We start from the raw sequence: 25,172 nt of genomic DNA on the forward strand, positions 1-25,172 counted from the left end.
TGGAAGCGGGCAGAAGGAGCCAGGAGGAACCCTCAGTGCACTGTTGAGCTACGGGCCGCCAGCAGCCCAGGAGGGAGAGGCTGGCGGACTTCCCTTCTCCCTCCCTTCACCAGACAGTCAGACCAGCTGGTGTGCTTTCACAGCCTCATTCCTCCCCCTAGAGGCTCCTGGAAGCACAGGCACTTTCTCCGAAAGGGGAATAGGTGAACAGTTTGAAGGTCCCCAGTTCCAAGGTCAACCCCTTGGCACACAGCAAGGAGACAAGTGGGTCCTTTTAGACCAGAAAGAAAAACCAGTCACTGAAAGTAGAAACCATGTCCCTCTTGGGCATGAGGGAATAGGAGAGGCTCACCCAACCATCTACCCGGCATGGTAGAGGCCCCTAGAACAAAGTGGCTAAAGTCTGGGCTACTGGAGTCCTTGCCCCGCCCTCATAAACTTCGTGTTTAATCCCAGCACTCGGGAGGCATAAACAGGCGCATCTCTGAGTTCGAGGTGTGTGAGTTCCAGGACACACAGAAACATTGTCTCAAAAAAAAAAAAAGAAAAAGAAAAAGAAAAGAAAGAAAAGGAAAAGAAGCTATGTGATCTTGAGCCAGTAATTTTACCTTGTTAAGTCTAAGTTCCTTAAGTCTGTAAAATAAGACTGCCCATCTCAGATGCTGAACTGAAACACTTAGCGTGGCCATCTCATTTCCTGACCATTGACTGGTCGTCGGAGTAGAGGTGGATGTGAGAGCGACTCAAATTCTCAGAGTGTGGTACATACTTCAGCGAGTGCTGTTCATTCAAACTCAGGAAGAGTGGTTTCGCTTCTCAGTATCTCCACCTCCCCTGACTGAGGTCTGTGCTCCGTCCTGGGCTCCTGCCCACTTCCCCAGCCAGCACTGCAGAGGCTGCAGGACCCTGGTCCTCCCCCTGCCCTGTCCTGCCCATCCCATGGTTGACTGCTTAGACTAGAAGACTCCAGAGAAGTGGGGTCCGGGAGTGACCTTGACTGAGGACCTGCTGGCCAATGGAAGGGTACCAGTAGGGGCAAGGGCTGACCCAATACCATCTGCATTAGGATCATGACTCTGGGCAAACTGTTTACCAATGCAGTGAGGGGCCTATTTATAGCCTCAGCTGCTTCTCCAGCTTACCAGGAGGGGGGCAGGGTGACTCCCCAGAGCAAGGGTGCTAGCTGGGACAAGGAACAATTCTCTGCCTAGGCAGTACTGCACAGACCCCTGAACCGCTCATGGCAGGGGAGAGCTTCCCTTTCACGTCCTCCACACTACGAGCTCTCCGCCTACAGAGAGAGTGGCTGGAATGGGAGGACAAGAGGCGGGCTGCCGCTTGGCAGTGTCGAAGCCAGAGATACCTCTCTAGTCCCCAGGCAAGGCTCACGAGGCCGCGCCGCTCCTGCCGAGACCCAGCTGTTCACAATGCCCTGTTCTCTGGGGACCTACAGCAGGTTCAAATCCTGTTCCAAGACGAAGAGGCTGCCAACATGATTGTGGAGACAGTGAGCAACCAGCTGGCCTGGTCAGCAGAACAGGGTAAGGAGTACCACCCAGGAGGGCAGAAGAGGGGAGAAGTGTGGGGGTGGGGAAGGGAAGAGTCCAGACCCTTCTTCTCCTTAAAGACCCTAGAGTGGGCTGCTCATCATAACCATCCATGTTAGCTCCTTCCTCAACAGTTGAGGCCAAGTGAGGATTTGTTTGTGGTTATGAGACAGGGTTCCACTGTGTAGATCAGGCTAGCCTTAAACTCAGAGATCTACCCACCTCTGTCTCCTGAATGCTGGGGTTAAAGGCGTGTGTCACCACACCTAGCCTCCAAAAGTTATGTTCTGATATAACACATATACAGATTGTAAATGCTGGTTTTGGTTGACAGACATTGTGTGCAGTAGATTAATAGTATATGAATACTCATGTTTTTGATATAGATAGATAGATAGATAGATAGATAGATAGATAGATAGATAGATAGATAGGTCTATGTTTCTCCTATGGTTTTCTCCTATAGAAGAGAATTTTTATGAAATCCATATGCAATTTTTTTTACACCTATTGAAGTTGTGGGGTAGGGAGAAGACCCAAGCACCTCCTGCTGAACCCGCTCACCAGTCCAGTTTTATTTTGGGGCGGTAGGACTGGGCCATAGTTTGAATGATATTAATAAGCATCGTCTTTGCCGCTGTGCTCCAACCCAGAGCTTTTTAAATTTTGAGACAGAGTCTTGCTAAGTAACCTAGGCTGGTTTTCAACTCACTCCGTAGCCCAGGCAGATTTTGAACTAGTGATCCTTCTGCCTCAGCTTCGGAGTAACTGGGACCATGTGCTTGTCCCATCAGGTCCTGTTCAACTTGTTGTCATTTGTTTTGAAACAGGATCTCTCTGTATGGCCCAGGCTAGCCTGGAACTTAGGATCTTAATGTCTCATGCTCCTGGGTGATGAGCCTGCACTCATACACCACCGCGTTTGTTTGTTTGTTTGTTTGGTTTGGTTTGGTTTTTCAAGACAGGGTTTCTCTGTGTAGTCTTGACTATCCTGGAACTCCCTGTGTAGATCAGGTTGGCCTCTAACTCACAGATATCTACCTGCCTCTGCCTCCTCCATGGCTGTGCACCACCACCACTCATCTTAAAAAAAAATAATGTTGTTGTTGAGACTCAGCCTTTCTAACATACCAATGGCATCTTATTTTCCAGCTGTAAAAATTCTTCAGTGTTAGCTAGATAGTGCACTGGCCAGCACATCAAAGGCTCAAATCTTTAATCCCCCACACTCATTAGAGCAGAGCACATAAGATCACCTGGATGGGAGGCGCACACCTTTAATCCCAGCACTCAGGAGGCACAGGCAGGAGGATCTCTCTGAGCTTGATGCCAGCCTGGTCTACAGAGTGAGTTCCAGGACACCAGGACTACCAGTGGGACCCTGTCTCAAGTAACAACAAAACAAAAGATCACCTGGACCCGAATGTGGGAACATTCTGGTTGTGATGTCTGTCACCCCACCCCACCCACCCCCAGATCGCCAGAATGACTTGCCTGATCTGGCTGGCTGGGGTGCTGTGCTCTTCCTCCTTTATCACTCCGTTATCCCTTCTGCTTTCTGTGCAGTCAGAGATCACTTTCCCCAGTAGGGAACCGGCCCTTAGTCAAGGGCATACACGTAACTGCTCCCCTGCTAGGACCTCCAAATAAGCTCTCCAGATGATTGGCCTCAGTGCTCTGGTGCCTGCTTCTCTCAGCGCCCATCCTGTATCACTACGCTCATGGTCCTTTATAACTTTTTTAGAATTATCTTACTTCATGTGTAAGAGCGTTTTGCTTGTGTGTGTGTGTCTATACACCATGTGCGTGTCTGGTGCCCATGGAGGACAGCAGAGGGCACTGGATTCCCCAAAACTGGGGTGACAGGGAGTCCATGCTAGGGCTTCTCTGGGAACCCAACTCCAGTCTTCTGGAAGAGCATGAAGCATTATTAAGCCCTGAGCCATTTCTCCAGCCCTATTGCCCTCAGTCTTCAATGAGCTCATAGCCATCTCCTCCAAATCTTCTTTATCTGCCCAGGCAAACCCAGGTTTCACTCTCCTCTGATCCCTGCATTTGCAGCCTCCCTGGATTCTGAAGCCTATTCTGTATTTTCTTTTTTGGTTTGTTTGTTTGTTTGTTTCTGTCTATTTGGTTTTAGTTTTTTTGTTTTTTGAGACAGGGTTTCTCTGTGTAACAGCCCCAGCTGTACTGGAACTCACTTGGTAGGCCAGGCTGGCCTCAAACTCGCAGAGATCTACCTGCCTCTGCCTCCTGCGTGCTGACATTAAAGGCACGCACCACCACTGCCCAGCCACCTTTTTCCTTTTTGATTTTTTCATTTTGACTGTTGATTGATTGATGATTGATTTGTTATGGTATTAAGCAATGGAAGGCAGAGCCCCCTCATAGGCGAGTGAGACTCCCAGCAAGCCATACTCTGGTCCTCTATGCTACCTTGAGTAGGATGAGGACCTTTAGTGTGTAACAGATTTCCTGGGATGCATCCCAGCTTAGCAAGTTTGCCCAAGTTCACTGAATGCTTACCTGAGATACTTGTGAAAACCGACAAGAGATTTCTTCAACCTCAGCCCTTGGACTGGGGGTTTCCCAGTCCTATGGACGAGCTTATGAGCCCAGGACAGTCAGGCACTGCAGACTGCAAGACCTGCTCACCTACCGTGGTGGCACAATGACTCTACCAAGCCATTCTGGCTTTGTCCCCAGGAATACCCATCATCCCCCCAAATGGAACCCGGACTTAGTTTTATTCTTCAAAAACAAAAGCAAAGGGAACTGGAGAGATGGCTCAGAGGTTAAGAGCACTGGCTGCTCTTCCAGATGTCCTGAGTTCAATTCCCAGCAACCACATGGTGGCTCACAGCCATTTGTAATGAGATCCTACAGACATGCAGACAGAACACTGTATATATAATGAAGAAATAAATCTTTAAAAATAAAAAAAAAGCAAAACTTGCTTCACCCAAGAATCAGAGAATCAGTGACCTTCCTTTCCTGCCATGCCCACCGTGTCCACTTCAACAGGACACTCCTGTATCCTTTAAACAACTTGACTATTCAGTTCAAAGCCAGCACCTGATCAACAGGCCCCTCTTTTTGTTCCACATTCCACTTGGAAACTCAGCTCCACACACACCTATGCATAGCTACCATCTCCAAACCCAAGACCAGATGTGAACAGAAAGCGCCACCGATCCCACCAGCCCCCCAAAGACCCAAAGCTTCCTTCCCATTGGGTTTGCCCCTTTGCCCTCTTCTGCCTTTGCAGTTTCATAGAACTTTTCTAGGACCCATAGCATGTGATATTTTCTGCCTCATTTTCCAGCGCTGGGGAGTATAGTGTTTTGTTATAGACGGACAAAGGATCTTCCAGTGTGTATTCCCAATTCAAGACTTGAGTGAACCCCTAGCCGCAGGTCCAGCATGGTCAGTAAGCTAGACCCAGGGAAAGCCAGCATCCACTGCCAGCCATAGACGGCTTCTCTGTCGTGCTCTCCCATACAAAGTCCTACAGTACTGCCTGTTCTCCTTAGGATTCTGGGTGCTGACTCCAAAGACCAAGCACACAGCACCTCTTACCATCGCTGTGGCCAGAGGCTACATAGACTGCGCCCGGCACCTTATCCTGCAGGGGGCTGACCTCGATGCCCGGATTGGAGGTCGTGCTGCTTTGCACGAGGCCTGTGCCCAAACCCAACCCGACTGTGTTCGGCTGCTGCTCACGTTTGGTGCCAAGGCTAATGTGCTGTCTGAGGAGGGTATGACCCCCTTGCACCTGTGCACGGCTCCTGAGTCTTTGCAGTAGGTGCCTATGGCCTGGGCTGGTTTTGTGGGGGTGTGTATGGGTGTCTGTGTCCAGCTCACCCACCTAGGAATAAGGGTGACTTGACTAAGCTTTGTTGTGTGTAAAGCGCCTCATGCATTCATGTTTTCACACAGAGGTAGAGGTCTCATTATTTCTTTTTTTAAAAGATTTATGTATGGGTGTATATATGTATGTATTTAATGTGAACTAGTGTTTTGCCTGTATATACTCTGTGTGAGGGTGTCAGATACTCTAGAACTGGAGTTACAGACAGTTGCGAGCTGCCATGTGGGTGCTGGGAATTGACCAAGGTCCTCTGGAAGAGTAGTCGGTGCTCTTAACCACTGAGCCACCTCTCCAGCCCTCATTGTTTCATTTATGTGTATATGTGTGTGTGCACGTGTGTGCAGGTGCCTCCAGAGGCCAGAGTAGGGTATCGGGTCTCCTGGAGTTGGAGTTACACCATGGTGTCTGGCTTTCCTTCTACTTTGAAACAGAACCTGTTTCTGAGGCTGGCCTCACACTCAGGATCTGCCTACCCCCTGCTCTGCCTCCTGAGTATTGGTGGTACAGCTGCACACCACTATGCCCAGCTCTCTGCTCCCACTTACTTTTTAAGATTGATTTTGTATTTGGTTTCTCTATATATCTGGCTGACCTGAAACTTGCTGTTTATGCCAGCCTGACCTCTAAGTTTTGGTGATCCTCCTGCCTCTGCCTTCTCAGTGCTCAGGTTACAGCTGTGTGCCACCACACCTGGTTCCACACTTATTTTTATTTGGTTTTGTTTTGGACAGAATCTCATGTAGCTTGGAGGAGAATGACCTTAAACTCATGACCCTCCTACCGCTACCTCCTAAGTGCTGGGAGTGTAGACATGCACCACCATGCTCAGAAATCAAAACCAGGGCTTTGTACATGCTGGGCAAGCACTCTCTTAACTGAGTAATATCCTTAACTTTTTGTTTGTTTGTTTGCTTGTTGAGAGAGGGTCTCTCTGTAGCTTTGGAGCCTGTCCTGTCACTTGCTCTGTAGATCAGAGCTGGCCTCAAACTCACAGAGATCTGCCTGCCTCTGCCTCCCAAGTGCTGGGATTAAAGGCATGTGCCTCCACTGCCCGGCTTTTCCTTAACCCTTTTTTTTTATTGTTGTTTGCTTATTGGCGGTAGGGTTTCACTGTGTAGCCCAGGCTAGCCCAAACTCTTTTTTTTTCTTTTTTGGTTTTTTTTTTTTTGGTTTTTCGAGACAGGGTTTCTCTGTGGTTTTGGAGCCTGTCCTGGAACTAGCTCTTGTAGACCAGGTTGGTCTCGAACTCACAGAGATCCGCCTGCCTCTGCCTCCCGAGTGCTGGGATTAAAGGCGTGCGCCACCACCACCTGGCTTCTTTTTTGTTTTCTTGAGACAGGGTTTCTCTGTGTAGCTTTGGGGCCTGTCCTGGCACTAACTCTGTAGACCAGGCTGGTCTCAAACACAGAGATCCACCTGACTCTGCCTCCTGAGTGCTGGGATTACAAGCATGAGCCTCCATAGGCACAGGCAGTGAGTGCCCTTTCACTTTTCTTGGGTCAGCCGTCTGGGAGTCCCTGCATGGTGGCACTCACTCTTTTACAGATCAGTTCAACAAACTCAGCTGGCAGGTAAGGACTCAAGACACTGACAGCCAGAGACCTGTCCCCACCAGCTGTAGATCAGAGATATACCTCAAAGGAATCTAAATTTGCCAGCCCTATTCAGGAGGCTGAGGCAGGAGGATTGCTAGTACCTGGCCAGCCTGGGCCAGTGGGACCCTGTCTTCAGCAAACAACATTACCAGCCCTTTCCCTGGTTCTTAGGACACAACTGAATGCCTTGGTAGCTGCGCACAAGAGTCTTTCCACTGTGTTTGTCCTTTTGCATATAACGAGAAGGGTCATTTCCCGGAGCCCTGCAGAGTGAGCTTTTTAAAGTGCTTCTTACATTCGATACTAGAAGTCAAAATATGGCAACAATTAGAATTTACTGCAGAATTAAACTCAGCAGTTTGTCAAAGACGGTGTTTACTCAGGCCTTGGCCATGGAGCTCTTATATCCATGATCTGTGCAGAATCCGGGGGAAGGATCTCCAATTATGGTTTCATTAACGTGATCGGCCCGTGCTGTTCCAGCAGCTGCTATTGTCCCTTCCCAGCATACATTACACTGGCTGGGCTGAGATGGCTCGGCTGTTTAAAGACTAGGCTCACAACCAAAACCAAATCACCATTGGTTTCGTTTCATTGGCAATTTAGTTGGGCTTGTGTTCCGTCTCCGTGGTAGGTAACAGCACATTTGCTTACAATGGTGTGCTGGCCTGTAATTTTTCCAGGAATTTAAAAACTGGGAAGAGGTTCCCTCTAAAATGTTTTGCTTGTTTTCTCTAAGGGAAAGCAGAGTAGGGAGGTCCCTGGATGCTTTTCTGGACCCAGCGAACGCTGCCTGTTTGGGGAGAGTAGTGTAGTCTATTTCTGCACGCACACACTTTAATATTCTGCGTGGCATAGTGCACACAGGAGTGGGTTTCCCAAATCTTGTCCTATCAGAATGTTGGGAGATCAGGAGCCTGGGTCGTGGCTCAGCTGGGAGGGTGCCACAGAAACTGAGCGTGGTGGTACAGGCCTATAATCCCAGCAAGTGGGAAGAGGAGGCCGAAGGATCGGGAGTTCAAGATCATTCTCTACCTCGCAGTGAGTCTGACGTTGTCAGAAGCAGGGCACTGCTCAGCGATAGCTTGCTTAGTTTGCCTGGGTTTCACGCCTTGCACAAAGTAAGTGCGTCAGTTCAATTCAGGATGGACTCTCCATTAATGCTGTGTGTGTGTTCTTGGCTGCTGCACTAGACTGTTTGGGGCTTAACTTTTTCATATGAAAATTGAACATGCTTCTGGCGGCTTCTACTGGCCCCATAACCCCCGTGTTTGTAATGGAGCTTCTGTGATGGAGACACCAGGGCAGGCCTCCAGGTAGAGGTGTGGGAAGGAAATGCGTGGTGATAGCGGGCCTTGGGGTCCTCAGGATTTGCCCGGGCCTTGTACCCTCTTCTTAGGTGTGCCAAGTTGCTGCTAGAGGCTGGAGCATCTGTGAATGAGGCATCACGAGAGAGCGAAGTCACGCCCCTGCATGTGGCTGCAGCTCGCGGCCTGGAGCAACACGTGGCTCTCTACCTGGAGAATGGCGCAGACGTGAGCCTGCGCACCAGTCAGGGCGAGACTGCACTGAATGCAGCCTGTGCTGGCGCAGAGGGGCCAGGTAGCTGCCGAAAGCACGAGGCAGCAGTGCGACGTCTCTTGGAAGCCGGGGCTGATCCCAGGGCTGCCGGTCGCAAGCGCCACACACCACTGCACAACGCCTGTGCTAATGGCTGCGGAGGCCTGGCCGAGCTGCTGCTGCGCCACGGTGCCAAAGTTGGCGTCACCAATGGGGCTGGCCACACACCCATGGACTGCGCGCTGCAGGCGGTACAGGATGCCCCCAACTGGGAGCCCGAGGTCCTCTTTGCAGCACTGCTGGACTATGGGGCCCCGCCCGTTCACCCTGAGGTACGCTGGGAGGGCCTGAGAAAGGAGGTGCTAACTAGAGGGGGAGCCTGGGACAGAAGTTCCCCTACTAAAAGGGCCTCCCTCGGTGACTGGAGGTCCGCCCTCATCTGGGCAGAGGGAATTGGCTAGCCAAAGGAAGAGTCAAGGTTACTGGGGCCAGAAGCTTAGGGCGTGTGTGGATGGGGCAGACTGAGGCATGAGGGTGTGTGTGTGGCCAGCTTTGGGCTTGCCTTAGTTGGGGCAACATGGAACTCCTAGGCCCCTGTTTTAATTCCCAGATGCTGAAACACTGTGCCAACTTTCCTCGGGCCCTGGAAGTCCTCCTTAATGCTTATCCATGTGTTCCATCCTGCGACAGCTGGGTGGACGCAGTGCTCCCGGAACTGTGGCAGGTATGTCTACTCCAAGGGCGAAGCTTTTCCCTAGCGGGCTAGAGAGGCCAGAGGCCCCTCCTTTCAAGCTTCAAGACCAGGTTCAGAGAGGGAAGGTAGGCCATGAAACCCTGGGTTCCAGGCTTCTGTCCACAGCAGCCCACGCAGATCTTTGATCTTCCACACTGCCCAGCCTCTTGCTGACAACCATCTACTTAGCAGTCAGCTCTGACTTGGTGGGAATTCTACCAGCACGTCTCGGGTGGCAGTGGCTACGGACATGACTGAAATCCAGTCCCCAATACCATGGCATTGGGTTATCAAAGTCAGGGGTATTGGATCATCCGATCCTTCCTTCTTCTGGCTTAGGAACACGAAGCCTTCTACAGATCAGCCCTAAGCATGGAAAACCAGCCAAGACGGCTGCAGCACCTGGCCCGCCTGGCTGTTCGTGCTCAGTTGGGTAGCAACTGTCGGCAGGCAGCCACCCAACTCCCATTGCCCCCACTGCTCAGAGACTACCTGCTGCTGTGTGTGGAGGGACAAATCCGGTGAGCTCCGAGTGGGCCACTTCCACTTCCATCCGATCCTACGACCGACGCTGAAAAACCACCTGCCCCTGCGCTTTGCCCGCCTCCAGGACCAGTTTGTCCCTCCTTTAAACCACCTGCTCATCTTCAGGCCGCCTCAGCCTGTCCCCAACCCTCCACTCCCGTGCTTACGTAGGTAGATGGCCCCTTTATCTCCCCAAGCTACAAATGATCCACGGTGCAGCTCTCCCCTTGCCACCCCTATGTCTACTCAGCCCTTCATTGGACTTGATAGCCTGTACCTCTAATCCCAGTACTGGAGGCTGAGGCAGTAGAACTATGAGATCAACACTAGCAAGATCTTTGTGGGGAGGGTGTATCCTGCTTTTTTGCCTTCTTTCCAGTACGACTCTGGATAGAACTAAAAGAAAGGGCTGCTATGATTGTTGTTCCCCCAGCATGAGGCATGGAACCCGGGGCTGGGGGCATGCTAAGCAAGTGTCCCACCACAGAGTCCACCTCTGTCTCTTGATGAAACCCATGTCTTGAATGGATGCTAGAATACTCTCTTTTTTTGGTTGGTTTGTTTTTTGTTTTTTGAGACAGGGTTTCTCTGTATAATAGCCCTAGCTGTCCTGGAACTTGCTTTGTAGACCAGGCTGGCCTCGAACTCACAGAGATCCGCCTGCCTCTGCCTCCCAAGTGCTGGGGTTAAAGGTGTGCACTACCACCACCCGGCTGGCAAACCAGTTTTATGAATGCAAATAAATAATTTGTGCACAGAACCCAAGTGTGGATATTAAGAGGCTTGAATGTGATGCAAGTTTCTGCCAGGCTACGTTATTCTCCTCTTTGCTGGCTTCCGGGGCTTCCACGTTTTCTGCCTTGAACAGGTGTTTCTGGTGACAAAAAAGGTGATAGACACCCCCACCCACCCCTGGGAGCCTTGTGGTAGCTATCCCAAGAGAGAATAAAGGGGTTTAATTGACCTATTTGCTGAGGATTCAGGGTTCTCAGTCACCAGCTGACATCACCTGGCAGACAGCAGAGCCGCATCAGGAGCCTGGGCCTGCTTTTTGGGCCTCAGTCCACTTCCCTCCTCCAGGGAGTTCTGTGTGTTCACATTCGCAATACAGCTTCTGCCCTGGTTCAGCTGAATAGGAACCACCTGTTTCTAGATGGAGGTTTTGCTTTAATTCCACAAAGCCAAAGGTCTAAGACAGTGGTTCTCAACCTGTGGGTAGAGACCCCTTTAGGGGTCAAATGACTTTCACACTAAGACCATTGAAAAACAGATATTTACATAATGATTTATAACAGTAGCAAAATTACTAGTTATAAAGGAGTAAAGAAAATAATTTGGGGGGGGGGCTGGAGAGATAGCTCAGAGGTTAAGAGCATTGCCTGCTCTTCCAAAGGTCCTGAGTTCAATTCCCAGCAACCACATGGTGGCTCACAACCATCTGTAATGAGGTCTGGTGCCCTCTTCTGGCCTTCAGGCATACACGCAGGAAGAATATTGTATACATAATAAATAAATAATTTTAAAAGATGATGCTGAGTTTCTGCCCCATTACAGCGGCTAAGCCCCAGCCAGTTCAGTCTCTTCTATCATGCCTTAAATCACACAATGTCTCTTTATTGCTTTTGTTTTTTTTAAAGAAAAGATATATTGGAGTATATGAATTTTTTTATTTATTATGTGTACAGTATTCTCAGTATTTTGTCTGCATGTATGCCTGCAGGCCAGAAGAGGGCACCAGATCTCATTACAGATGGTTGTGAGCCACCATGTGGTTGCTAGGAATTGAACTCAGGACCTTTGGAAGAACAGGCAGTGCTCTTAACCGCTGAGCCATTTCTCCAGCCCCCAATATATTAGACTATATGTATTAATTTTGTGATAGGCAAAGATTTTCCATTCACCTAGAGCATGAAATATTAAAAGGGCAGTGTTTAGGGGTGGTTTTAACTTTGTTTTACATCTTGTGTGTGTGTGTGTGTGCGTGTGTGTGTATCAGAAGACAACTTGCAAGAACTGGTTTTCTCTACCCAGCATATGGGTCCAGGGGATTGAACTCATGTCAGAAGACTTGGCAGCAGGAGCCTTGCTGAGTCATTTTGTTGATCCTAGGTTTGTTTGAAATTCGTATGTGTGTGCCACAAGTTGGGAGATACCTCCAGTAACGAGAAAATGGCATAGGATCCTCTGAAGCCAGTTACAGGTGGTCGTCAGAACCAAACACAGGGCCTTTAGAAGAGCAGCAACCACTGAGCCATCCTCCCAAACCCCAGATTTGTTTTATAAATACTACAACATAGTAAAAGGAAAAATAATAGAAAGTTATTTGTAGTCATCCTAAGGGCTGGGGAGATGGTTCACTTGGTAACAGGAGAAAAAGGTAAAGCTAACCGAGGATGACAGACTTGAAGGGGTGGTTCAATGGTCATGAGCTTCTTACCAGTACCCAAGACTGGCGGTTTATAGCCTCCCGCAACCCTAGTTCCGGGGATCCAGTGCCCTCTTCTGGCCTCTGCAGGCAACCACACACATATGGCATACACAGACAAGCACATAAATAAATAAATAAATCACAAACAAATCATTTTTAAGAGGGCAGAATATCTGTTTTTCTGAAATGCCTTCCCGCTTTATTTCTCAAAGCGAATCTTTTAGTACTTAAGACTCTAACTTGTCTTCTTGCCTGTCTCCTCGAGTAACAACTTCCTTAGAAGTCAGAAATACTAGACCCTGCGGATCCCAACATTGGAGCCCGGTGCTCACTGGCGGAGCAGTAATGAATCCCATTAGTTCCGGAGCTCGAGAGCGAAGCCGGAAGGAGGGAAAGAGGGAAGCCTAGCGTGGGTCCACCAGCAGAGCCTGCCAGTGCAATCGCCCAGGCTGAAACCACGCCCCTTCCACAAGCACCTTCCCAATTCGCTCTTCCTCTTCTGGCCCCGCCTCTGACCTCTGGACGGCCTAGGACCACGCCCACTGGGCGTGGCCTCACTGCCCGAAGTCCGAAATCCCGCCAACAATGACTCCGCCCCTCCCGCCGCTGTGCAACCTGGCCCTTTTAGTTGAAGATTCTGTTTACGTCAGTCCGCCTTACGTAGCTTTGCGTCATCAGTACAAGGCGGGGAGGCGGGAGTTCCGGTACCTGTATAACAGCTTCCGAGAAAAGCCGGAAGAGATCGGACCCTGAAGAGAATCCTGAGTTGCCAGCCCCTCCCCCGACCCTTACGGAAAGACGGGTGCAGAGACTGCCCTGCGAAGTCAAAACATTTATCCTGGCTTTGTCAGGTGAGCCGCTCCTTCCCCAGCCAGGAACGGGACCGAGTCAAACCCCCTTGAATTTCCCATGACTCTCCGCGTCCGCAGGCCCCGCCCCTAGGTCCTCCGCCCCGCCCCGAAGTTTGAGGGGTGTGGATGGTTTGTGACCCCCCTCACCTGACCCTAACCATCACCGGACAGGAGAGCTGGGCTTGGGCACTGCCACCGTGACCCGGAAGCCTTCAGTCTGGGGTGAGGGGGCTCGTGGACTCTGCTGCCACGGGGACAGAGCCTTCGCCTTAGGAAAAGCCGGGTCGGGGGCGTCCACAGGCGGAGGGGACAGCTGAGGCCTTGGAGCAGGCGGATGCGGGGTCCTGCCTGGGCCCTGCCCACGGCACTTTGTGTCCTCGGTTTCCGTCCGCCTTTGCCACAGTTTCCTTTTGTGTAAATCACGGTTCCTGACATTAACCTTATCTTCAGGGGTCAGTCGTGGGAGTGAGACATATTTGCTATCATTTGTTGATCGAACACTCTTAAATTGTTTTGCTTCGATGCTTTCACGTCATCTTCAAAACAACCTTATGAGGTAGGTACCTTTTTCAACCCCGCTTTAGGGCTGGCAGAGCTGAGGCGTCTGGAGTTGTTGGCAGCTCCATAGCTAGGAGAGGGACTAAACCGCGAACTTTGTTTCCCTGACTCCAGAGCCAGTCTCTCGCTACGGCTGTGGAAACTCTTCGAATGTCGGTCTATTCACAGATATTTTGGGGGCGGCTACTGTGGTGTGCCACTGAGAGCTTTGTACAGAGGATTCTTCCAGAAATCAATAAAGAGATGGACAGGTTCTAAGTGTAACGACGTTTATGTTTGCTGTGAGAATAGTCTGATAATGATGATCACCAGATGGACTTGCCCAGGGACAGCTGTGAAGGAGAGTCTCCAAGGAATACGCAGAGATCCTCCATGCTTTTCTAAGAAATGGCAGAGGGAGAACCATCACAGCACAAGACAGGATGAAATAAGGGCTGAGAAATCTTTCCAAATAATTATTACTCAGGCAATTTTTAAAAAAAAGCTTCTTCTTGTAGTCTAGGGCTGACCTTGAATTTGCAAGGTAGTGGAAGCTTGTCTTGAACCCTTAATCCCACTGCTTTCATTTCCCAAGTTCTGGATAACTGGAGTGGTGTATGCTGGGGCAGTGGTTTTACAGTTGTGAGCCAAGCCCATGGTGACCCAAGAAGGCAGTGTTTCTGGTGTCTGTCCCATGCAGCTCCCCAGAACTTGCCAGAACAATTCTGTAGGAGACGAACATGTCTGCCGATAGTCTCAATACATTTATCCACTTGAAGTTGTCTGATTCTGTCCTTGATAGAGCAAAATGTATTTATCTTGGCTCTTGACAGCTGTGCATGCATGGGTCTGTGGCCACGAGTGAGATGTGATCAGGTGAGTCTGACGGGGCTGCTGCACAGTGCCTGGGAAGGAGTCTTCGCGTTCTTTGAAGCTCTGGCTGAGGCTGCTTAGGGGGCCATGTGTGCTTGACCACGTGTTAGGAATCTTAGAGAAACTCCAGACTTAAAGAAGCATATGGAGCCAGGTGTGGTGGCGGTGGCACAGGCCTTTAATCCCAGCATTCCGGAGGCAGGGGCAGGCGGAGCTCTTTTTTTTTTTTTTTTTTTTTTTTTTTTGGTTTTTTCGAGACAGGGTTTCTCTGTAGCTTTGGAGCCTGTCCTGGAACTCCCTTTGTAGACCAGGCTGGCCACGAACTCACAGAGATCCGCCTGCCTCTGCCTCCCGAGTGCTGGGATTAAAGGCGTGCGCCACCACCGCCCAGTTCCAGGCGGAGTTCTTGAGTTTGAAGTTAGCCTGGTCTATAGAGTGGTATTTCCAGGACAGAGATACCCAGACTTGAAGAGAAGGGAAGAAGCAATGTTCTTTCTCCATTCTCCTCCAAATATCAAAAAAATAAATAAAAAATTTAAAATAAAAAAAAAAAGCAACCAGCAGCTGGTGACAAGCTTATGAGGCTCTTCTTGTGACCTGTGCTTTTTATGGGATCAGAATCTGAAAGCTAGGGCTGGAGAGATGGCTCAGAGGTTAGGAGCACTGCCTGTTCTTCTGAAGGTCCTGAGTTCAATTCCCAGCAACCACATGGTGGCTCACAACCATCTGTAATGAGATCTGGTACAGAATACAGTATATATAATAAATAAATTAAAATAAATAAATAAATAAAAGAATCTGAAAGCTAGAGTTTCACAATAGAGGCCAAGGGTAAATCCTCAGCTTGAGAATGAGGGTCTACTACAGTTAGGGAGGTTGGCTGCCTCTCCTATAAAACACCACAAACTCCCGTCTCCCCCCCGCTCCCAGCCTGACTCAGAACCTAAACAAACTAGATTATCACCTGGTTAACAAGCTGGTTATCACCCCTCATCCCTGCTGATGCTATCCTCCTTTGTTCCTGCAGTGTGGACCCGGGCAGCAGCCAGGCCATGGAGCTCTCTGATGTCACCCTCATTGAGGGTGTGGGTAATGAGGTGATGGTGGTGGCAGGTGTAGTGGTGCTGATTCTAGCCTTGGTCCTAGCCTGGCTCTCTACCTACGTAGCAGACAGCAGTAACAACCAATTGCTGGGCACCATTGTGTCGGCGGGCGACACATCTGTTCTCCACCTGGGGCATGTGGACCAGCTGGTAAGCCAAGGCACTCCAGAACCAACTGAAATCCCCCATCCGTCAGAGGGGAATGAAGAGAAGGCTGAAGAGACCAGTGACACTGGGGGAGACTCCACCGGGGAACCTGGAGCTAGGGCAGATATGGAGCCCAGCCTTGAGCATCTCTTGGATATCCAAGGCCTACCCAAAAGACAAGCAGGCCTGGAGAGGCCAGAAGCTCCACTGGGATTAGATGATCGCACCTGCCTCTCTCCCAGCCCCAGCCTCATCAATGTTCGGCTCAAGTTCCTCAATGACACCGAGAAGCTGGCTGTGGCCAGGCCAGAGGACACTGTGGGTACCCTAAAGAGGTGAGTAGGCTGGAAAGAGCAGTTACTCATGACTTGTGCCTCGGGCACTGGCTTCCCTGAAAGAGATGGTACAGATTCGATATCACTAGAGGAGTTTTAATGGCTGGCCTCTGCTAAGGGGAACTTCCCATAGACGGCCCATTAGTTTCTTCCATGCCTTGCTTTGTGGGTCCAGGCCTATATATTCTCGTTCCTTACCCAGTCTTTCCTTTCATCCTTGTAGCAAATACTTCCCTGGACAAGAGAGCCAGATGAAGCTGATATACCAGGGTCGGCTGCTGCAGGACCCAGCACGCACGCTGAGTTCCCTGAACATTACCGACAACTGTGTGATTCACTGCCACCGCTCACCCCCAGGGGCAACTGTTTCTGGCCCCTCAGGCTCCTTGACCCCCTCAGCCACTGAGTCATCCAGCCTTGGTGTCAATGTGGGCAGCCTCATGGTGCCTGTGTTTGTGGTGCTCTTGGGTGTGGTCTGGTACTTCCGTATCAATTACCGCCAGTTCTTCACAGCACCTGCCACTGTTTCCTTGGTGGGAGTCACGGTCTTCTTCAGTTTCCTAGTATTTGGGATGTATGGACGATAAGGACACCAGGAGATAATGAAAGGCATGGTCTTTCTCCTTCATGGCCTCCCCCTTTCCTGGCCAGAGCTGGGCCCAAAGGACCTGGGAGGGAGGAAGGGATGGAAGGAATATGGTGGGTACCCTGTCCATAGGACTCAAGAAACAGGTGTGTGGCCTCCCTCATTGTCCACAGGGTACAGATCTCTCTGCAAGCACAACTCAGGTAGAAACAAGGATATCATCTTCCCTCTTGGAATCCCAAAGTTCAAAGCTCATTGAGAAGCTTGGGCTCTGGGTCTTTCTTCCTGGCTGTGACCCTAACCCTTTTCATTTTTTGCATGTCTGCTCCCTAGCCCCCAGGGTTCCTGCCAGGGCAGCTCAGCATGGCCTTAGCATTCCTCTGCAGGGAGCTTGAAGTACTGCTTCCTTGCCTTAGACGAGTGTGTATCTTTCAAAACTAAATTCACAGGCAGGGATGAGAAGTCTGTACTAACTTTCCCTACATGCATCCAGCTGCCACCACCTCCTCCCTGTACCTCTTGGAGCAGGAATAGGATATTTTGCTTTCTTTTAAAGCACTTTGCTTGCCCTTTTTCTCCCTCCCCCCATATAGCCGGCATAGAGCTCAGTTAGGAAAGGGGTTGGGGCAGAAGCCCAAGCTCCCCCACCATGGCGGGGCCAGGCCACAGCTGCAAGCCTAGGCCTAAAGCTGCAAGAGAATACTGGCTGTAATCCAGTGTCCTGCCCAGCTCCAATGACAGCTCTGGGTATAGATTGCCCTGCCCTAGGCCCTTAGATGATGGGTCAGTTTGAGTGAATAAAATTGCATTTTGTGGTTGTGGAGCTTCTTTTGTGACTGCTCTACCCTCAACAACATGGCATTGAGGGTGGGTAGGCCAGGCTACCAACGGGAGATGCAGTTTATTTACACCAGCAGCCATGGGGGCAGAGGGAATACACAGCGTTTACAAAGTTAGCTACCTGTACAGGATGGATTACATATGCAAAAATAAAAATCTCAAGACCACAGGACAGCGTGAGCCCCACCCCCCTCCCCCAATGACCCCAGCATGCGGTAATGCCAGGCGGGTGGCCCCTGGGCATGCGGGGGGGAGTGATGCATGGAAGGAAAAGCCACCGGCCATGGAAATTAGTACAGAATCCCCCACACACACTCAGACACATGATAGGATACAAGGTGGACGACACCTAGCCAGGGTGGGGAGGATGGGAATTGATACCCACACAGCCTGCTGTTAGAGGGAGTGGGGAGTTCCTAGCCCCTGCTCAACTACATGGTAGGGGGGGCATACTCCCCAGAAGGAAGGGGTTTGTTCCCTCAGGGTCCCTGCTGGACCAAGCCCATCTCTTACCCGGCCTGGGCAGGGGGCTCTGCCCTGAGGGTGAGCCAAGGAACAATAGGGAAGTTTTGTGGACAAACCAGTTCCCAAACTACTCCCTCCAACCAGAGGGAGAGGTGGGAGAGCAGAGTGAGTTGGCTTGAGCTGCAGCTAAGTCTCCAAAGGGATGGCAGCCTGGGCTGGCTCCCCCCCCCCCCCCCCCCCCCGATCTTCAGCAGGCTCCCAAGACTGTGCTTGGGGGCAGCCGAGAACCTTCTCTCCCCCTCTAAATCCCCCTCAAGGGAGAAGGCTGTAGAGGGCCAAGGACAGAGGAGCCCAGGCTCCAGGATTTATTCTAACTCCTGCCAAAATTGGTTTGACTTTTTAAAAAATAATCACAATGCTTGGGTTAAAAACCAATTTGTAACCAGGCATCAGCTACAATCAGAACCACCCCAGGGGGAGACTGGGGTTCCAGACAGGGTACTGCAACCCTTGCTCTGTTGTTCCCTTAACCCTCTAGGGTCCCTAACCAAATCAGTCCAACCAGTCCTGGGTACTAGCTACCCAACATGGGAGTAGCTCCTCCTGGGAAGAGAGGGGACATGTATAGCAAGTGCCAGAAAACGTGGCTCAGGGTCAATCCCATCCCTGTCAGTCAGCTGTACTCTTCTAGCCCATACCCAGGTACTCCAGCTCAGTTCCAAGGCATGATACCACCTACTTGGGAGGTGTGACAGTACATCTCTTGAGGATGTAAGCCAGGCATGACAGTCATGACAGTCCCACAGAGGGGCAACAGTATCCCCCAACCTCCACTGACAACCCAGGGCAGAGACTACCTTCTCATCCCACCCTATTCCTAGCAAAGGGAGAGAGGCACAAGATTAGGGTTTTTCCTCAGAGCCCCAAACCACAAGTACAGAATAAATAACTTAAAAGCGGCAAGGGAGGAGGGGAACAGGGCAGGCTTTTAGAGGCAGGAGCACTGAGAGGAACCAAAGCTGGTCAAGGTGGAAGGGGCGGCAAGCAGCAGCTGGGAACTTAGGCTGCCCCAGCAGGGCAGGGCAGGGCGCGGGGGGGGGGGGGGGGGGCAGGATGGGAGGGAGAACACGGGCCACCCCAGGAGGGTGAGGCTGGGCCCCTTCCTGGGGCAGGGAATGAGGTAAGAAACATTTCAAATAAAGCAGCACCGTCCCTCTCACCTGGGCTGTCCTCACAGCCCTGGGGCAGGGAGGGCAGGGGGCCACTCTGATACAGGCTCCCTCTTCCTACCCTCCCGTTCCCATTCCTTGAAGCTGTAGAGGCTGGAGGCCCTTTCCTGGCACCCAACAACAAAGGACAGCTCCTGCTGCCAAGGAGGCCCATGGGGACTGAGGGGAAAGGGCTGCCCCTGTGAGGCAGTTCTGGACGCCCACCTCAGCAGACAGCACTCTGCCTGCTGACCCCGGGGACTGGGGACATCTGATAGGACTCTGCACACAGACAGGACACACCAGCCCTGCCCCTCAGCTCCAAGCACCGGACCCATTCACATTGCTGAGGGCAGCCAGGGGAGGCCCCCTCTGGGCTCAGCTTCCAAACCAAAGCCACCTGGGTAGCCATAATGCCCCTCGGCAGGGCTTAGTCCAGTTCCTGGGGTGGGGAGCAGGCAGTGCCCTGGCACAGTGCCCATGTCAGGCCCCCAGCCTAGCTGGACATCCAGTAACTCACAGAATAAATAGGAAAACCACCTCCCCACCAAACTTATGTCCAAGGCATAATATGTCCAGGTCTGAGTCCTGCACGCCGAGGGGTCATGCTTTGTTGCAGAGGACCCTGACACCCCCCAGGGGCACATAACTGGATCCTCTGCCTGCCTGGCCCACCAAGCTTCCCAAGCCCAAACCCCCAGCAGCTGTCCATATGCCAGGCTATGCTGCCTGGGTGGGGGTCGGGAGAGAGGGCTCTCTCAGCCAAAGGCTATCCCTTGCACCCAAGTCAGTTGATGTCATCATAGATGCTGGGCGTTGGGGGAGCCGGTGGCTTTGGCTTTTTCTTCTTGTTGGAGCCCAGGCCGGAGGCAGTCCCTACCAAGCTCAGATGGGATTTCTTTTTCTTGGTTTTCCGTGATTCAGAGCTGTTGGTACCTACAGAGGAGGAGCACAAGAGATGAGAGTGGAATGATGAAGGGAGAGGCGGTGCCCCACTGCCCAAAGCCCCTGAGACCAATTGGCACTGTATACCTAGACCCCATCCTTGATTTTCGCTAGTCTTGGAGGAGCCTGAATCAGAAGGTGAGAGATCAGAAGAGCCATCCCACTGAAGTCGGCTGATGAGGGCCTGGCTGTCAGTCATGTCAAAGCTGTCATTATCCAAGGAACTCTCGACCTCTGGAAGGACGCTGGAAAGAGGAGTCAAAGAAACATGTTAGGGAAAGAGACCACCAACCTAACCCACCACCCATATGGAAAGTCCACTTACGCTGAGGGCCCAAGGAAATATATCCGTACGGTTCGCCTCTGTTCATCTGTGTGCTGGGGACAGCGTAGTGACCTGGTGGGGACAGAATGATCAGACCCTGACAAGGCAGGAAAGGACTTCAGGAACTCAGGTGGAGCAGAAGCTGGAGGGACAGGGAAAGAGTCAGTAGTGAATCCCCAGATGGTGGCCTAGTAAGTAAGGTCTATTAGATGAAGGGAAGGTTAAGAATGATGGCCCATTGCTCAAATCCAGGGGTACTCCCGACCCATGCCCACAGGACCAGCCCCCCTTTTAGTTTCTGTGCTCACCTTGTGCACATCTTCTTGGTATGTTCAGAAATCACTCCACATTGCTGGAAGAGGAACATAAGCTGAAAGGAGGGGTAGGAGGCCTACTCCAAACACTAGATGCTGTGCCAATGCTAAACTACCCAAGTAGAAACCAGCCCCAGAGCAGGTGGAACAGGGAGCCCACTCTCAGAGAAAGCTATGGCTCCAGCTGCTATGTCACCTGTGTCTTTCAGGGTCCTTTTACCCACTGCCCAGCCCAAGCCAAACCTCCCCCCTTTCCAATCACACACCGTGGTGAGCAGGCTCCGTAGCTCTTCTGGCCCCAGGGTCTCATAGCTGATCCCAGTTGAGTTGCTATACTGTGAGAGAACCAGAGGTACAGATCAGAAGTTTAGAAACAAAAAGGAGAACAGGTAGGAAAGGAGTGGGAATGGAGACTCGGTCCCTCTCATCCCTGCCTCCATTCTATATTCTAAGAGTCCTTCCAACCTACCTGCATATGGACAAGGAGATGGGACAACAAAGCACATGAACACCCAAGATTCAAACAGCCCCACAACCATTTCTAGCTGTCAGCATCCTGACCTCCCTTGTCCAAATCCCAGTCACCTCCCAAGGGCAACGAGAAGAGGCATAAAAAGGAGCTTCTACTCACCTTAAAAGGATCGGAGTTGCTAAGTTCCCCTGAAGAAGAAAAAAGAAGGGGAAGGGTGTTTGATGCAGAGGTACAGACAGAGAACCCTGAAAATAACCAGAGAGGAAGTGGGGGTGACAGAAGGCTCACAGGCCCTCCCTCCCACCCCCACTACCAGCCCTGTGACAATACAGCTAGCAGTGCCCCTGTTGGTCTAGCCCCACTTACCATTTTTGTGTTTTAAAGACTTGGATCTTCGAGGGGAATTAGGGTTCTGGAATGGGAGATACCATAGCTTTGGGGAAAGGGCAACGATAAGGGGGAGCCGAGAACCCAGGGAAGGAAAAAAAATTTGACAAAGCAACAACCTCAAACTCATACTATTCCTCCCCGGGGAACAGGCCTGTCTGCCTACATTCCCTCCCTCCCTCCCTCCCGTCAGAGGGAGCTCCCCTGACCCTTATTCCCAATCCCAGAGAGTCTCCCCTCCGCCCAGTGACATCACACTTGAGTAAAAAGACCTGAGCACTCCCTGCCCAAAAGGGAGGGTTATCTGTCCTTCACCCAAACTTCCCCCAGGCTCGCCCCGGCTCTCACCTTGTCTGATTTTCTCTTCTTGGCTGGGGGAACAACAGAACAAAGAACACGGTTATTTGAAGTTCTCGGTTTCAACACTTCCATGTTTTTAAAAACTACATTCTTCCCTCATCATCAAGATAGTTTATGGCAAATATATGCTCTAACTTTCCCACTTCACCCGTTTCTCCCAGGCTGCCCCAGAGCCCCAAACACCTTTCTTCTCTGAGCCATAAGACCAGTCATTGTCATTGATGTCATCATTGTCTTCTTGGTCACTCTCAGACTTGTTCATATTGTTGCTATTGGCAATCCTGACCAGAGGTGAGAAGAGAAAAGGTCAAGGTTACCACCAATTTGCACGTTATTTTACAGAGAAGTACCTGAGGCCCAAATACAGCCTACCCTCTATATCTTACACCTGCCCCAAGGGACTACACCGCGGTACAGACTGCATACGATGTGTATCGCTGGCAGCAAAGAGCTCTCACCGACGGTTGGCGATTCGGCTGCTGTTCCGACCCATTCCCAGGCACTTCTCCAGGTGGGGGGCAAAGCGGGACGCAGCAATACTGCGACTGCAATTGGGGCAAACACACTCCTTGCTCTTCCACTGGTTGAAAACCTGTCCAAAGATGTCCAACCCAGGCTGGTCCACGATCTCTGGGGGCAGGAGAGGCGTGGCGATCAGAGCAGGCAGGGTACCCCCCTCTTGTTCTCGCCAGGGTCCCATGTCCTCTTTAAACTCATCCCTGCCTAAGCTCACAGGAGCTCCAGGCTCTGCATCTAGGGCAGTTTCTAGGAAACCCTCTGAGTCCCACCCCTCCTACCCCCACCTCCCCACCCTGGGCAGAACTAGACCACTCTCCTTCCACCCTGAAGCTCACCAAAATCCTTCATGCTATCAGGATCTGTATCATCCAGGAAGAAGTAGCCGCACTTGACAGCCCGGTGTACCTCAAAGCAGAATCCCAAACAAGAATCCTCGACCAGGTCCGCATATATCTCCTGAGCGATGGCCTGGGCCCCAGGAGAGAACATCCATGGTCACAAGGGTGGCACCCCCCTGGACTGAAAAACTCTCACCAACCAAATATCCTGGCCCTGACCAAGCATGCTGCTTTCTTTGCCACCTTCCCCACCTTTATTTTTCCAGTTCTTTTTTCCTCCCAGATCCTTGGGTCTTTTCAGCTGGTTATTCCCTCTCAGGAACAAGGCTGACTACCCAAATTCCTCTTTGACATAGATGCCAGATACAGCGACGCAGAGACATCAAGAGAAAGAACTAGAGGCACACGTGGGGGAGCCCTCACCTCTAGTTTGCTGTTATCCAGGCCAGACAAAGACATTTCCTCCATTTTCATTTGTAAACTCTTGTGGAGACGGCGCTCTGACTGCTCATAGCACAGCGGGCGGCAACACGGCTGCACACATGGAGGTGGGGGTGTTGGTGTGAGTCCAAGACACCTCCAAAGACTGCCACCTCCCCTCCCCACCTCCGAGCCCAGGGCTTAATCCTGGCATCAGAGAGTCTCCCTCCCCAAGGCCCCGGATCTCTAAGTCTGATGGTTTTCAGGGCCTGAAAACCAGAGGTGGCCTAGTCCTTCCCAGGCCTAAGCTCAGGCCCTGAACTGTACTGCCAATCAGACTCTGGGTCTATAGGAGGCAGCAGCTCATCCCAGGTACCCAAAACTCAAACCCCTCTTTGATACCCATGGTGCAATGCAGCAGGGGGAGGAGAAGGAACTCTAAGGCCTCAAAGCAAACCCACAGGGTGTGGCAAAGAACTGCACAGACTCCTCAAGACAACCCCCCTTTTTCCCTAAGGGCTCTTGGAGTCACCTCTGCTTTCAGCCAGGATGTCCACTTGGGGGGGTACTGCTACCAGAAGTGGGAATGGCCCTAAGACCCTACAACCTTCACCCTAGTGTCTTCTCTTAAAATAAGCCTGCCACTCTACGAGAGGTACAGAGCCCACAGAAGCCTACAGGCGAAGGGCATTTCCAGCCATCGCAAACAGCAGAGGAGAGCCCCGTGGCAAGCACGCGAGGAGTGGGCACTCCCCTTACCTGTTCTTTTAGATCGCACCCTCCCTCCCTCAGGACCAGCCCGGAAGTCTGTCCAAGAGCCCCAAAGTCCAGAAATCCCCACCGTAGGATTCAGAAACAGCGCCCACAGTTCGGGGCCCCACTGAACGGTGGGTACGAGTTTAAGACGCTGCCGGCCTCGAGTGGGGTGGGGACTGACAAATGAGCCAGGGGCACTGGGAAGGGTAGCAGGCCGTGCCGCGGCTCTTCTCCCGTCCTTGCGGCACTGCTGCTGCATCATACCGACTGGGGGGAGGAGAGCCGAGCCGCCCAAGGCCGGCGGCGGGCCGGGACAGACCGAACCCCAGAGAGTAGGCAGAGTGGGACGCGTCCCGACCCCTCTCGGTCGTCGCCAGCCCAGAGCCCGGACCGGCCGGGGAAAGGAGTCCGGGAGGGTGTCTCTATTGTCCCGGGGGCTGGGGCCTGGCTCCCTAACAAAGGCCCCGCGCCCCCTCCCCGGCCGGCCCTGCCCCGCCCAAAGAGGACCCAGCCAGGGGGAGACCGGGGGGCCCCGGCCCGGCCGGGAAGCCGGGGAAAGCCGGGCGTTTCCGCGTCGGCCCGGGGGGAGGGGAAGGGGCGCTGACCCAGACCTGGGGGGAGGGGGCCCAAGCCCCGCCTCGGGCCCCGCCCCCCGCCCCCCGCAGGCCCCTCCCCCGTCCCCGTTCCGTACTCACCCCGCCCGGGGGGCCGCGCCGGGGCCCGGCGGCCTCTCAGGGCCGCGTCCTCCGGCGGCGGCGGCGGCGGCGGCTGCTCCGGAGCCCCATGTCCGTCGGTCCGTCCTCGCCTCTCCCCGGGGCCCGGGGCCGGGGCCGGGGGGTCGGGCTGCCCCCCCGCCTCGCCGCCTCACCGGGCGGCCATGGCCCCTTCCCCTCCCTTCTCGTCCCGTCGCCGCCTCCTCCTCCTCACCTCACCCCGCCCGCGCGCAGTCCGCGCGCCGTCCGCGCGCCCCTCCCCCCGCCCCCCACTCCAGCCCGCCTCTCCCGGGCGGGGGGTGCGGCGCGAGCCCGGAGCGCGCGCGCGTGCCGCGACCGGAGGATGGATGGAGCGAGCGAGGACGCGAGCGTGCGCGCGCGCGCCTCTCTCCCCCCTCCCTCGGCGCGGGCGCGAGGCC

General features: G+C 52.5%; 3 protein-coding genes across 8 annotated transcripts; 2 read left to right on the plus strand and 1 right to left on the minus strand.

Annotated features, from left to right (window-relative positions):
* The first annotated feature begins 1,089 nt into the window (after positions 1-1,089).
* Asb16 (ankyrin repeat and SOCS box containing 16) lies at positions 1,090-10,591 on the plus strand. Its single transcript, XM_075990517.1, has 5 exons — positions 1,090-1,541; positions 5,081-5,348; positions 8,413-8,905; positions 9,184-9,297; positions 9,646-10,591. The coding sequence occupies exons 1-5, from the start codon at positions 1,241-1,243 to the stop codon at positions 9,829-9,831; spliced, it is 1,362 nt and encodes a 453-aa protein (XP_075846632.1). The 5' UTR covers positions 1,090-1,240; the 3' UTR covers positions 9,832-10,591.
* A 2,367-nt stretch (positions 10,592-12,958) lies between these two features.
* Tmub2 (transmembrane and ubiquitin like domain containing 2) lies at positions 12,959-17,508 on the plus strand. Of its 2 annotated transcripts, XM_075990524.1 has the most exons (4): positions 12,959-13,110; positions 13,561-13,666; positions 15,548-16,105; positions 16,329-17,508. In XM_075990524.1, the coding sequence occupies exons 2-4, from the start codon at positions 13,632-13,634 to the stop codon at positions 16,690-16,692; spliced, it is 957 nt and encodes a 318-aa protein (XP_075846639.1). In that variant the 5' UTR covers positions 12,959-13,110; positions 13,561-13,631; the 3' UTR covers positions 16,693-17,508. The 2 variants fall into 2 exon arrangements, with proteins under 2 accessions (XP_075846639.1, XP_075846638.1); XM_075990523.1 differs by lacking the exon at positions 13,561-13,666 and having other exon boundaries at positions 12,973-13,110.
* A 65-nt stretch (positions 17,509-17,573) lies between these two features.
* Atxn7l3 (ataxin 7 like 3) lies at positions 17,574-24,876 on the minus strand. Of its 5 annotated transcripts, none has more exons than XM_075990522.1 (13): positions 24,736-24,876; positions 23,288-23,398; positions 22,862-22,994; positions 22,466-22,637; positions 22,191-22,288; positions 21,996-22,018; positions 21,627-21,672; positions 21,420-21,448; positions 21,055-21,123; positions 20,783-20,826; positions 20,475-20,546; positions 20,237-20,394; positions 17,574-20,140 (listed from the first exon to the last, which is right to left on the minus strand). In XM_075990522.1, exons 2-13 carry the CDS (start codon positions 23,336-23,338, stop codon positions 19,992-19,994), a joined length of 1,044 nt encoding a protein of 347 aa, XP_075846637.1. In that variant the 5' UTR covers positions 23,339-23,398; positions 24,736-24,876; the 3' UTR covers positions 17,574-19,991. The 5 variants fall into 5 exon arrangements, with proteins under 5 accessions (XP_075846637.1, XP_075846635.1, XP_075846636.1 ...); XM_075990520.1 differs by having other exon boundaries at positions 21,420-21,505; XM_075990521.1 differs by having other exon boundaries at positions 21,627-21,693.
* Positions 24,877-25,172: the final 296 nt, after the last annotated feature.

The sequence above is a fragment of the Microtus pennsylvanicus genome, chromosome 11 (genome assembly GCF_037038515.1).
Source record: "Microtus pennsylvanicus isolate mMicPen1 chromosome 11, mMicPen1.hap1, whole genome shotgun sequence".
NCBI classification, from domain to species: Eukaryota; Metazoa; Chordata; class Mammalia; order Rodentia; family Cricetidae; genus Microtus; species Microtus pennsylvanicus.

Excerpts from the sequence above, each read along its gene's own strand:
- Atxn7l3 (XM_075990518.1), bottom strand. The coding sequence starts at position 23,338 with ATGAAAATGGAGGAAATGTCTTTGTCTGGCCTGGATAACAGCAAACTA. Across the intron at positions 22,019-22,190 it reads TTATGGCTCAGAGAAGAAAG|CCAAGAAGAGAAAATCAGAC; the intron begins GTGTTTGGGGCT and ends TTGTTCCCCCAG. Across the intron at positions 21,694-21,995 it reads AGAAGAGAAAATCAGACAAG|CTATGGTATCTCCCATTCCA; the intron begins GTGAGAGCCGGG and ends CTTTCCCCAAAG.
- Asb16 (XM_075990517.1), top strand. The coding sequence starts at position 1,241 with ATGGCAGGGGAGAGCTTCCCTTTCACGTCCTCCACACTACGAGCTCTC. Across the intron at positions 5,349-8,412 it reads ACGGCTCCTGAGTCTTTGCA|GTGTGCCAAGTTGCTGCTAG; the intron begins GTAGGTGCCTAT and ends CCCTCTTCTTAG. Across the intron at positions 8,906-9,183 it reads CCCCGCCCGTTCACCCTGAG|ATGCTGAAACACTGTGCCAA; the intron begins GTACGCTGGGAG and ends TTTAATTCCCAG.
- Tmub2 (XM_075990524.1), top strand. The coding sequence starts at position 13,632 with ATGCTTTCACGTCATCTTCAAAACAACCTTATGAG. Across the intron at positions 13,667-15,547 it reads CTTCAAAACAACCTTATGAG|TGTGGACCCGGGCAGCAGCC; the intron begins GTAGGTACCTTT and ends TTGTTCCTGCAG. Across the intron at positions 16,106-16,328 it reads ACTGTGGGTACCCTAAAGAG|CAAATACTTCCCTGGACAAG; the intron begins GTGAGTAGGCTG and ends TCATCCTTGTAG.